The 13,343-nt window shown below is 38.1% G+C and overlaps 1 protein-coding gene across 3 annotated transcripts in view; it reads right to left on the bottom strand.

The window, feature by feature from the left end:
- Positions 1 to 13,343, bottom strand: part of ADCY2 (adenylate cyclase 2) — a 224,865-nt gene that overhangs the window by 35,892 nt on the left and 175,630 nt on the right. For 2 of the 3 annotated variants that reach the window (XM_065628874.1, XM_065628873.1), the window contains exon 16: positions 5,388 to 5,540. In XM_065628874.1, the coding sequence (XP_065484946.1) occupies positions 5,388 to 5,540 (153 nt within the window). The remainder of the gene's footprint in view (positions 1 to 5,387; positions 5,541 to 13,343) is intronic. The other variant, XM_065628875.1, reaches the window with a different exon arrangement.

Below are 13,343 nucleotides of genomic sequence, written 5' to 3' on the forward strand. Positions count from 1 at the left end.
CTTTTTCTTCTCTTCTGTTCCTATAATCTGCAATCTTCAGTTGTGAGTTTTTTGCCTCACATGATGAAAATACCTGCTGTGCTGCTATAGGAACCATGTGGTGACAGACCCTCCCTCCAAAACATGGGATAAGCAAGTTAGTGCATCTCTCTTCTTATCTGGCCAAGAATTAGGACAAGACTACCTAATACACTGGTTTAGATTTTACTGAAAACAAAGCCAACTTTCTCACTGAGGTCCTTTCAACCCGTCTCTACAATCCACAAGGCACCAATTAACACGTTCCGATAGCCTGTAAATGCGGCCAAGTCAAATGGGTTGTGTCTCACTTTACTAAGCAAGTGGGCTTGCTGATTTCCATGTTAATGTGCATAAAATACCATCCTACTAAGAAGTAAAGGTGGCAGAATTTAATATTAAATGCAGTAATCAAATGCATACTGAATTAAACAATTATGGAATAAACAATAAAATTTAAGTAGTTATTATGTGAATGGGTTGACCCTGTGAAAGGTGGGCAGGAGGGAGAGAGCTGGGAAATACCCCTCCATTGAACTACTGAATGACAGAGCAAAAAGTAAAATTAATTGATTCAAGTGCCACAGATGGTTCAACTGTGGCCATCAACCCGTGGTAGCAGGAAGTCATGCAGTAGCCATCTGCAAAGACAAATGCTACTGTCACTTTCTGCGCAAAAAGGTGTAGGCTACCCTCAGAGCACTAACAAGTGTGCTTTCACATGCCAGCAAGAAATCTTGCAGCCCAGAGGAAAGCTCTTTAGGAAGTAGGTGCTCCAGGATCAGCAGTTCCAGAGCAGAGCTGTGCTTAATCAATGGAAATACACAAACAGCAAACCCAAAGGTCTGGCATGCTACCAATAAAAGCGGCACAACTCAATTTACAGCATACGTTTAATTTGATCCCATCACTGTTTTCCTTATTACAAAAAATTACACTGGAAATGGACATGTGAAGACTATCAAGAAAAGTATAAAAACCATCTTTGCCACCATCCCTCTCTCTCTCCACTACCTCCTTGCCTCATATGAACACACAATTATACTTGAAATTCATTTTCTGCCATTCAAGAAGAGCTATGCAATCTCCTCAAGTTACAATGCTCTACAGTTTTTATAGTGCTGTTGTAAACAAAGTTGTTTGTGCTCTACTCTTCTGTTCAGCAAAACATAGAAGGAGAAGAGTATACTTTTAAGTATGGCAAAAGCATGCAAGCCTGGTATCATTGGTTGAACCACAGAATTTACATTTTTCTTAACACAAAAAAAATGAAGCAATGATGCTTTTGTTCAGTATTGCTCTTTGGTTTGAACCTCTAAGGTAAACACACAGGACTCCTTTTTGAACAAAATTTTAAAAAAAATCTACCAACTCTTCATATATCCATGTGGCTTAGGAGAACTTTCTTCTCAAAATGCATATCACCACTTCCTTTGAAAAATGCCAGATGGTCTGGCAGCCAAGTCAGGAAATTATCCTCAGATCCCCACATGAATACCTCAAGAATAATATGGAGAATCCCAAATTCTGGTATAATTCCTCATCTTCACAAGCTCATAAACAGAAGTTTATGAGAGCTTGGAATGCAAAGTACCTAACCAGGCTGTTAAGCATTTTTGAGTAAACAAGAGGTGATGTTGAGACATTGGTAAGTTGGCAAATGAGGATGACGATCCAGAGCATACTGCACTGCATTGAATAGGATTTTAGAGCATTTTGTCTATGGGTTTGTACAAGACTTCTTAGCTTTGAAGTGCTCATGCATCTGTGTTATTAATATTTGCTGTCCTGTGGTGTGTCTCTTGTTAATAGTCAAACTTACCAAATTCAAGATGCTCAATAATTTAATTTCCTTTTTTATAAAAGTTTGTGTGCCAAATGAAAATGCATAACCATGTATCTGTCCTCATGTATCCAAGTCACAGCCTCCTTATAGAGGCAATGTGAAATGGCAGGCAACTGCCTTGTTCAAAGCTCCCATGACATGAGTGGACCTGTGCATTCCCCTTCCAATTCCTAGGCCAGGTCAAGCTCTAGGCAACGTCCATTTATAGTTCTCAAAAGAAATGTATTGGGCACTCTCCAAAATAGGGTCTTAGTGTGCTAGGCACTGCGGAGACAAATAATTCGATCATATCTGCCAAAGAGCTTGTCTATTAAAAATACAGCACTGAACAAGGTCAACAGCTGTATCAACACAGCTACACCAGAAGGAAGGTATACTAAAGAAACCAACTTTGTACTATGAGAATGGAAGTAGATTTGCTTAATTATTTGTCATTATTAAAATACAGGATATCAGCCATGACTAAAGGGAGAAAAATATGGGGCCAATACTTGCATAATTCAGTGTAGCTCATGCTCACAAATGTACATTAAGCAATGAAGCAAAAATATTCAAACCTGTCAGTCCTCACATTTCTAAGGACATGTGTTTCAAAGGAAATAGTCCAGTTGTTCAAAATTCACTGGATGAAAGACAGGAAAGCAAGTAACAACCTGATTCTGCAAGCTGGTAGTCAGGGCACGTTCCTGGGACAGTATAGCCCTGAGATCCTGTTGCTGTGCCAAGAACGATTCATGCATTTAATGCAGAAGTCACTGAAACAAGGAGCTCTTCCAAGGCTCTTTCATCATGCCATGTTCCCTGGGATGACATGAATCCCAGAGGGTGGTGAGACACAATCATTTACCGTATCATATACAATCATTCCTTCAGCTTCCAAGAGTCGACCCTTTGCAGTCATGCAGTCCTGCTGTCTATCTGAGATGTCTGGGTTGTTCCCTGCAAGATGCTTTCCCATGTTTGGCTTAATGCAGCTCGGCTTCACAAAAACATTTTTCCTCCGCCATGGATTGATGCCCTGCTCTACATATGGCACTAGACCTAATGCTCGATGGAAGGAGCATTAGTCACCCTGTCCTGTCAACTAAGTAGTATTTGATACTTATGTCACATTAGCTGTTTTTTAATTTCCCTCCACTGATCATGACTGTATACACGTCTCAAACATCAAGACCAGATTCAGATGTCTGCTGAAACAGCTAATTTGAAGTAAAATCGCACCCCCCACCCTTTTTTAATGTCCCTTGACCATAAAGACTGAGTTTTATTTGACATTGTGGTCTTAATTATGATTTATTAGGTGTGGGATGGTTAGACACTTTTTATCTCCATTAAATCTTAATGGCTACATTTTGCCTTTTTCTACTGAAAGAGTTCATGGAAATAAATGCAGTTAATGGACTCTGCTATTAAGTACATGTTGCTTGGAGATATAATAATGATACTTCAGAGTCTCTCCCACAATTTGCTATTAATATTAAGGAAATGTAAATTTCACAATCACATTTAAAGTCATTTTTGCTAGTCAAACTATTAAGGTTTAGTTTCAAGGTGGGAATTGTACTTAAAATTATCATCTCATGAATATCATGGAACATGATTATTTGTATTACTGCAGTCATTACTGATAAAGCAAAAAAACTACAAATACAGCCTGTTAATTCAGTCCACAAAAAAAATGGACTTGAACAAATAAAATTTAAAACTTTTTTCTAAAAATGATGTACTGAACAACTCATTTTTTGCTAAAATGTCTTTTAGTAGTTGAAGGCCAAATTTGAAGTGAGCTGTACACAGTAGTAGAACTTCAGTTTAAGGAAAAAACAATTGCTTACCATATCTTCTTTTGCACTGTTTAATTTAATATATAAGTATATGGTTGCACGACCTCTAACTCAAAGTATACTTTAAACCCAAGTAGGTTATTTGATTTCTTTTTATATACTTATAGAGTTAAGAGAAAGTCTAATTTGACCTACATTTTACAAGCGACTCCACCTCAGGGTTTTGTTCTGTAGTATGCCAAATAACTTTTGCTTGGCTAAAGTTTATCTTTCATAAAGGCATATAGTCTCTAGCTGAGGACAAAAAGTGATGGAGAATCCACAGCTTTTGAGAATAATTTGTTCCTTTTGCTACCTGCCTTCACCATTAAAAAGTGAACTTATTTTCTCATTTTCCAGTCACTGCTTCTTTGAGTTTTTCCTCTGCCAGCATTAAACATCAAACTGAATTAGCCGAATTTTAAATTCTTGAACATGAAATTAGTTTTGAGTCTATCCTTTCTCCTTAAAAAAAAAAAAAAATCTACTTTCCTGGAAAGAAAACAAACAAAAATACATGACTAGGATCATTTAATAGAAAAAATGGAGGGAAGGTTCTACCAGAAATGTCAAGTGTTCACAGTTAAAAGCCCACATTACACCATTACATCATTCTGACAAGTTTAGTACTTACTGTAACAAATGATTGACTAAGGGTCCCCTGAAATGTTGTGGGAAAACAAAATAAAACAGTGTGGGTCTTATCAATCCTTAAGCCCTTTATAAATCTCAAGCAACAAAAGTATCAGTAACTTGAGGAAGCACTAGAGTTGCAAATTCAAAAGCGCTGAGGTGAAAATCTCACTCATTTGAAATGTGACTAATATCTATGCATTAATGTAATGAAAACATTACCTAAACATTACAGTTCCCATGTTGCTGGTGCAGAACTGAGCTGGACCACTTTCACAGGTTTATAAATCAAGCTCAGCCCACGAGGAAAGAAGAAGCAAGGTTTTTGATCCCAAAGATTGCACATTCCATAAGAAAACATATATTTCAGAATAAACGAGGACATTAAGATTCAGGCTTTATGCAGACTAATGACAGATCTGCTCTATATTTGCTATAGTTACAAAAAGAATACTAGAATCACTTAGATTTTCCCTATTATGAGAGCAAAGAAGAGGCTGGAGAGCCTAAAGTAGAGGTAAACCCTCTGTAGTTCAGTACTTTTGAAGTAACTTTGAATTTTTTTTCTTTTTCAAAAAAAAAAAAGACAAGCAAATGAAATTCAATAACATATAAATTATGATCATTTTGTCATCAGCAGAGGAGTGTCAAAAATCTGAATAAAGTTTAGTGTGTTTTGCATAAAGTCTTCCACACACTGTGTGAAGAGGTACTTCATTGTTTGAGCAATACTCTCGTTTTCTAAGCAATTAATAAATGAGTAAGGGAATTAAACAATTCAAACATGGGATTTAACTATCTCCTGTTGCTTATAAATTACATTTTTCTTTAATAAACTTAGCCAGGATCTGAGCTGTTGTTGAGCATCCTGTTTGCAGAGGTCCCCATAATGCTTCAAGTTTTCTGTTGCTCTGCTTTATGTTTCTGTCTGGCAATCATTATCATGTAATCATTATCATGGCAACCATTATCATGTTCCTGGCATAGTCATGGGCCATAAATTCAACATCTAAGCAAATACTGAACAACAACAAAATCTCAAAAGAACAAAAAACAAGAAAAAATACCCTTTTCCTCCTTACCATGTTGAATACAGCCATAGTTAATATTATAGCAGTGGTTGTCAATGTGAGAGTGATCCGTGGCCAAGGACGGTTTGCAATTATTCCAGATGATTTCAGGATCCACAACAATGAAGCTGATGCTTTCTTGCTACATTGCTAAGTGCAAAGAGTTTAAAAAGGAAAAAAATGAAAACAGTTTTAGTATATATAATTACAATTAACAATGGTAGAATTAAGAAGGCTTAAGACTGAGGGCAGCATTAATCTTGAAATATTGTATAGAAGTATTCAACTATTATATTCTCATAAGAGTTACAGATCATGATTATACATGAAGCTAAATGCAAATTTAGTTACAATACCTGCCGTAATATCAATTCTGTTAAATAATCTTAATTCACATCTACCTTATTAAACATTGAATATATGTTACTAATAATAGCAAATACAGAGTTGACAGCAGCGTCATTACCTCTAATATCAGTAAATAACAAGCAAACAAACTGACCTCCTCCACCACAATTGAAAGACCAATATTTAGTAGGCTCTGGAAACTTCAAAATGTAAATAATGACTCTTCAAAGTCTTTGACAGAGAGACAGAGATCTCCTCACACAGGACAAAGGCTGTATAAATATATATATATATATATATCTCCCTGCCTGTCTACAAAATAACAGGGTTTCTGTGCTTTTCTTTCATTTGGAGACTGATAATTCATTTTAAGTGAAAGGTAACTCAGCGAAGAAAATCAACCTACCCTAAACCAATCTAGAAAACAAAAAGGCATCTCATACAAGAATTGGACTTACAATTTGACACAGAGTATCTAGTGAACAGAAAATATTGCTTATATATTGGCAAAAATTAACAATAAAAAACTCTGACTCACTGAACGTGCTTCCAAGAACACATTGCAATAGCCTCCATTCATACACATATAGTTCCTAGAGGCACAAGATGCTCACACAGAATAAACAACAATTTGTGGCACATCCAATCAATACTAATTTTCCCAAAACTTTAGCAATGAGTAGATAATGCTGCCTAGAAGCATCTTGTGCCCTTTCCAAAAGTCAAATCCAGCTATACTGAAACCTCTGTAAAAAAGGCAATGAAAAGTTAAGGAACATGACAATCCCACAAATGTATTCACTTTTTATCAGCTCATTTTCTCTATTTACTAAAATTGTTCAGAGATCACTTTACACATTTTTTCACACCAGCCACAGCAATCAGCAGACACACAAGCGCAGGAAGTCTCTGAAGCGAGAACTCAAGCACTAAAAACTACCAAATATAGGACTTAATTTACAGCACTTATCTATTAGTTCAGGTTCAATAACTACTGCACATTATGCTAAATTATACTATTACCCAACATATGCAATGTGGTTTAGATGAAGGTCTTTGTCTTGCTGCACATAACTATTTCTCTCCCAATTACACACCATTTGGACAAGTCCACTGTATATCTAATACTCTTTTTATGTATTGCTTCCTCTTATGACAGAAAATTTTGCGTACTGTATTGGACAGATTCTGAGTGAATGAAGTCAGTTTGAGGAAGGTCAAAAAAATATCAAAATCTCAAGGATGGACAAAGGAAAAAACCAGAGAATTTATATACACATTACTCCTCCGTCACATAATAAAAACCCACATAAACCCATTTTTGAGCAAGAGACTCCTGCTCAAATGCCTTTTTGAAATTCCAAACCTTGTTCTGGACCCCTAAGTACAAAGCAAATTTTAAGATAATTTGAACCCATGTGTAGATTTTAGAAATTTTTTGTCATCCTTCCTACTTCAATAAAGTAAAAAGAACTAAGCCTAGATTGCTGCTGTTGCTCCAGAAGGGGAGTGTTCAACTGGATGCAGGGAAGGGATCTGTGTGAAAATGAATCACTCAGTTATCTGTCTAGTCTGCCTAAAACCTCATGAGTCAGGGAGCATGGATTTATGGCAAATTAAAACAGTCATGAAACCATGCCTTAAATTACACTTTGCCTTTGTTACAGCACGCCTGGAGCTCTACTACAACTTCACCTACATTATTCTGTAATTTTCATGGAAGTTTAGAGGAGCTGGAATAGTTTAAGTTGCATTAGGGACAAAAGTAGGCAGGAACTCTGAGAACGTATGAGGAATTTAAAATGGATAAAAAATTATACTGATAAACCAATACAGTATGTTCTCCTTTCTGAATTATGTTACAGGGAGCTAGACTGTCCAAGCAGAGCCTTTAGGATGAGAAATTCCAAGACGAGAAGCTAATGATGAAAATAAATTATCTGGCCTAAAGCAGATACATTTTATTATGATTTTTACTGGTTTCAGGTTATCTGACTAAAGGCTAATCAAACACAAAGACTTAGTGATGATCGAAAGGACAATGATAGATGGTGGAACGAAAGTAACTTAATCAGTGAAGAACAGAAGCCACTGAATCTGCTTCTCCTAAGACTCTTGAAGGAGAATGCTTCAGACTTGGTTTCTGATGGGAAACCTACCAAGAAGCCTCAAAAAAATGAAGTCCCTTTCCAGGATGCCCTGCAGACTAAGGGCAATTGCTACCTAAAAGGATAGTATGCTGGCACAGGGCAGAAAATTTTGCAATAAGAGAAACTTCGGGATTTTGCAGAAAGAAACTTGGGATTTTGTAAAACATTGTGGGTATGTGGAAAACTTACATGATGTTTAGGGGATGTGACACAGGAGAGGGATTAATGCGGATCAGGGAGGAGCAAGCATAAGTAAATGGAGAACAGAGTGGATGAAAGGAAATGGATGCATGTAAACACTTTCTTAAATAAGTCTATTGCATATTCTTATTAAATCCTCACTCTAACTGCCCTCTCTGTAAGTACAGTCCTTATACTGAGCCTGTATGTGTGCAAATGCTAGCAAACTTCATGCTGGGCTAGATGGCAAGTAGCACAGGATGGGTGCAAGCCACTAGAGAGAACTGAGGCAACTGAGGGCCTGGGGGCCAGCAACTGAAGTGTCTCAGACCAGTCCCTGGAGAGACCCATGGGGTGTGTGGGGGAGCGTGTGTGGCCAGGAAGGCCAATGGCATCCTGGGGTGTATTAGAAGGGGGGTGGTTAGTAGGTCGAGAGAGGTTCTCCTCCCCCTCTACTCTGCCCTGGTGAGACCTCATCTGGAATATTGTGTCCAGTTCTGGGCCCCTCAGTTCAAGAAGGACAGGTGGAGAGAGTCCAGCGCAGGGCAACGAAGATGATTAAGGGAGTGGAGCATCTCCCTTATGAGGAAAGGCTGAGGGAGCTGGGTCTCTAGCTTGGAGAAGAGGAGACTGAGGGGTGACCCCATTCATGTTTATAAATACATGAAGAGTGAGTGTCACAAGGATGGACCCAGGCTCTTCTCGGTGATAACCAATGATAGGACAAGGGGCAATGGGTGCAAACTGGAATACAGGAGGTTCCACTTAAATATGAGAAGAAACTTCTTCACAGTGAGGGTGCCAGAGCACTGGAACGGGCTGCCCAGGGTGGTTGTGGAGTCTCCTTCTCTGGAGACATTCAAAACCCGCCTGGACGCCTCCCTGTGTAGCCTCATCTAGGTGTTCCTGCTCCGGCAGGGGGATTGGACTAGATGGTCTTTCGAGGTGCCTTCAATCCCTAACATTCTGTGATTCTGTGAAACTTCAGGTTGGACTGTCTGGTAAGTAGGAGATGTGCATTTGGAGAGACCCAAGGTTTGAGCCGGTCACTCCGTAAGGGGGGCAAAGTCTGGGCAAGGATGTTGTATTGACTTAAAGTCCACGCTGAGCAACCCACAAACGCGAGCGTGCCTGTGGATGATGGCAGTCAGGCTGTGTGTGAACTCCACCAGCAAACTGCAGTCCTGGTCAGCCACAAAGGAGGATCTAGACCATCAGTGTTGATCACACTGACGTTGACTGCTGCTTGTTGTCATGTGGGTGCTGCAAGAGAGCTGCTCTCTCTGTGGATCTGTGTGGGGTGTCCTCTGTGTACGGTATCTGCCTGTGGGCCTATTGGGAATACACACTCAGCCTCACTCCTGGTTGTACCTGGGACATGGTACTGACAGCCTCTCATTGATTGGAGTGGGACAGGATGATCCCTTTGTTTTTTAATTCTATCAAATTGGGCTCTAGTGGACCAAGAAGGAGCATCCCCCTGGCTCCTCTACTCCACTGGAGCCAACATGCTCTAGCAGCTCTTATTTTCAATCTCAAAACTTTAAAAAACATGGCTCAGTAACATATGCAAAACAGCATCATAAAAACGATGGTGTCATGTTTTTGTAGTGCTAAGTGATGTAAATTGATGTTTTTCTCTGCACAAAGAGCTTGTGTTATGTTAATTCTGAAGATAAAATTAAGTTTCACCCAGAAAATCTCCATTGAATCTCAAAATCTAGATGCATGAATGTCGATGTCAAATGATGGAGACTTCTTGGACTTTTCTGCTTTAACATCATTGCTTCCAGTTGTTCAATGTGAGCTTTCTTCACATTTTTAAAGTAAAGATTGAAAAAATTACAGTACAAAATTGCAGAAGTTACTTAACAATGTCCATGCTGAGAATTGCATTTATTGCTGGGGACTGCTTTATTGCTTTCCAAGTACAATTTGAACAGACTTCTGTAACTTCTGTACCAAAATTCCCTGCAATAATTACAAATTTCCTTTGTTTACAAGATTTTTGATCAATGTCACCTGACTTTGCTAATGTATTTTAGCAAGGAGCAACTAATTGGGCTGATTTTCTACATTTCTTTAAAAAGCTGTTTTTCTGCTTCCATTAAAAAATTATTTTCTCTGGGCAAGTTTATCACTAAGAAAAGTTCTGAAGAATAAAATGAATTTCAGGAAACAATATAGCATACAGCCAGTGTGATTCATCAGTAAAGAGATTCCATTATTCCAGCTGCTATTGCCAAAATTACAGATATTGCCAGCTCTGACCTGAAGAAAAACGTGAGTGTTAGACTGCAACTTCAAAAACTAAGTTGTAAATAGTTATTTCCAGTCATAAAACAGAAACCAACCAGAACTCTGTGATGCATTTCTTGAGAGGCTGTTTAATGCAGAGCTCTGAGCTCTGGAGGGGACGGACCACTGTTTATTTGGTACATTCATCATGCCTACCTGGTTTGTTAAATAGCTGACAGGTCTCTCTGATAGCAGAGAGAGCAGCCTACATAGGTTAAGCCAATGAGGCTCCTGAAAGGAAAATTTGTGACAAAACCCTGATTCACTCTAAAAGACTTGAAGCCATTGAGTAGAAATTCCTTTGAAAACATGGAAAATACACTGTTGATCAGTAATTCTCCATGTGAATTAACGTATCTGCTGAACTTCATTTCATCCAGTCCATATCTAGTGCAACGGCAGCAGTTCAGTACTGCTGAAAATTTAGGGAACTCCTGGACGCAGAACTGGAGTGGTGGGGTGACCATTAAATTCAGACTCCTAATGGCACTGGTAGAACTGTGCAGGTTTATTTTGCCGATTCTTTAGCTTACGTCAGACACTTTTTCCTGGAAATGTTATGTCTCATTTGCAATTTTCTTAAGAAAATGGAGAATGAGATGAAAGGAAGAAAGTAATAATTTCTAGAAAGCATGCAAGAAGGGTAAGACATCAGATGTCAGTAGCTTTAGCTTCTCTGTTAATTCTAAGTGGAGCTGGAAGAATATGGTTCAGTGTTTATCGTTTACCAACTAGAAATAAAAGGCATTTGTAGTTTGAAAGGTGACTAATGTATTACCTTTTCATCTGAACATGTTAAATCTGATATGACAGCTCAGCATGATAGTGAGTAATAAATTATTTTGAATATTCAGGTTATTAAAATGTATCCTGTGTTGTCTTTCCACACACAAAACCCTACTTCAGCATTTAACAAAACGAATGCTGTCTTTCTGAGTGAGATCGAGGAACTGGTGCGAGAATTAATTGTGACAGCTGTGTTGTAGATGAAAGACAGTGTCGCAAGAGCTGTCACACTTCTCCTTCACATGCTAGCAGAGGTTTGAACAACTTGACTGAAGACCTCTTATTTACAGAAAGCCAGTGAATCACATTTTCTACAGTTCTATTATTCTTTTCATTTTGCATTCAAATACAACTTAATATTTTACTAATACTGATGCTTCAAAGAAAGAAATCAAGATTTTAAAAAAGCCGCAAAATTTATATTTTTTTTCTCATGCTCGTTTTCACTCAGACTTGAAGATGACATCAAAATTCAAATCCAAAGAACTGGTAGACTGGCTGACAGAGGTTATGTTGACCTAACCTTGGAGAAAGGTGTTTTGTATAGAGACACAAGCTTATACTTTAAATACTTTGTAATGTTCCTATTGTTGATAAAAAGGACCAAAGTACTTCTAAAATGAACACTGTAACACCAAGTTTTTGAACTCCATGGTAGCATCTGTAAATCTAATCCAGGGATTTTGAATCATGCAAAATGCATCCAGATGAAGAGTCTACTCAACTTATATTAGATACAACTGGTTTGACAAAAGCTAGAATAAAGAAATAACAGTAAAAACTAAAGTCAGTATCACATTTTTAATTTTGCCGCAATTTACAGTGTTTTTTATCCTTCACAATGGTCATGTGAAAATGGCGATGTGCTTCACTTCAACTCTCATTCAAAGGAAAGAACATGGCAGTGAGATACATAAATATGCCCTTAGACACTCAGAGTTCAGTCCTAGTGCTTTCCCCATTCGAGAAAAAAGCACAATCATTGTGTTATATGCTGTTTTAAGGGAAGACATCCCAGTCCCTCTCATCAAAATTTTCCTATTTCACACTGAATATTTAAAGACCCACTGGTTTTGAGAAAGAGTAAACCTGAATGACTTTTTAAGGTAGTGCTCAGGGCACTGAACTAGAGGAAGGAATTCTAAATGCTATGCTCTGTGTTGACCAAGTCTTGGTCTCCATGTAAGAAGTTACCACCCAAAAACTGCCTCACACAACAGGAGCCTTCATCTGTGACCATATTGTGGTACTTACATGTCAAGGATATCACCTCTCAGGCTATACATGTAAAAGAACCTCCAAAACAATCTGGATACTCTCTGCTTTCATCCTTCGTATTAATTAACTGTAGGGAAATTTATTTGCATACCAGACTGTTGGTATTAGGAAGCACACATGGATATCTCTTTACTTGGAGGTAACTTTCAATCTCATCTTGGGCAAAGACACTAAAAGGCAGGATTGGCACATTTTAAAAAAATCAAGATAGTCTCACTTATCAAAAAATATTAAAAGAGAAGTTATTGGCACAACAGACAGAAGAAACTTGTGTTTTTCACCAGGCTAGGCAACTTGTTCAGTTGGTCACAATCACAGAGCGTCATACACATATAATTCAAGAGGAGTAAGGAGTAGGATTTTTGTTCCTGAAATCAGTACATTTCTAACAGTTCCTGAAATCTGAATATAGTACCTAACTTAGTGATGATGGATTTGCCATTGCAGTGCCTGTGCTAGAGACTCATTCGAATGACTTTTAGGTTTGGTGAACTTCCCTCATGGATCCTGCTGTAAGCGCCGAAGTGCCTCTCTGGGTTCTTCCTTTTCCGATCCTTGTTTTAATCTGAATTTACAAGCAAAGCCTTACGGTTGAAGAAACTGAAGGGCCTCAATCTTTCATTCTTATCAGCATTAAGAGAGACGCTCATATCAGAGGTAAGATTCCAGGTCAAAAATAATTTCCAAGTAGTGCTGGTGCTGATATTCCTGTTCTTATGGAACTTCAAAGTATCTTAATTGTACAAAGTCTTTCTGATTGTTAAGTACCAATACCAATTGCTGTAGAGTAAGATACAAATCCTTGCAAACAAAGGTAAAGATTGTGTCTCACTCTTCATACAGTGGGGTGGTGTAATGCAACTAATACACTAATAATATGCATTCTTCTAGCAGGGACAGGACTGCTCATGTA

This window comes from Caloenas nicobarica, chromosome 2 (genome assembly GCF_036013445.1).
Source record: "Caloenas nicobarica isolate bCalNic1 chromosome 2, bCalNic1.hap1, whole genome shotgun sequence".
NCBI classification, from domain to species: domain Eukaryota; kingdom Metazoa; phylum Chordata; class Aves; order Columbiformes; family Columbidae; genus Caloenas; species Caloenas nicobarica.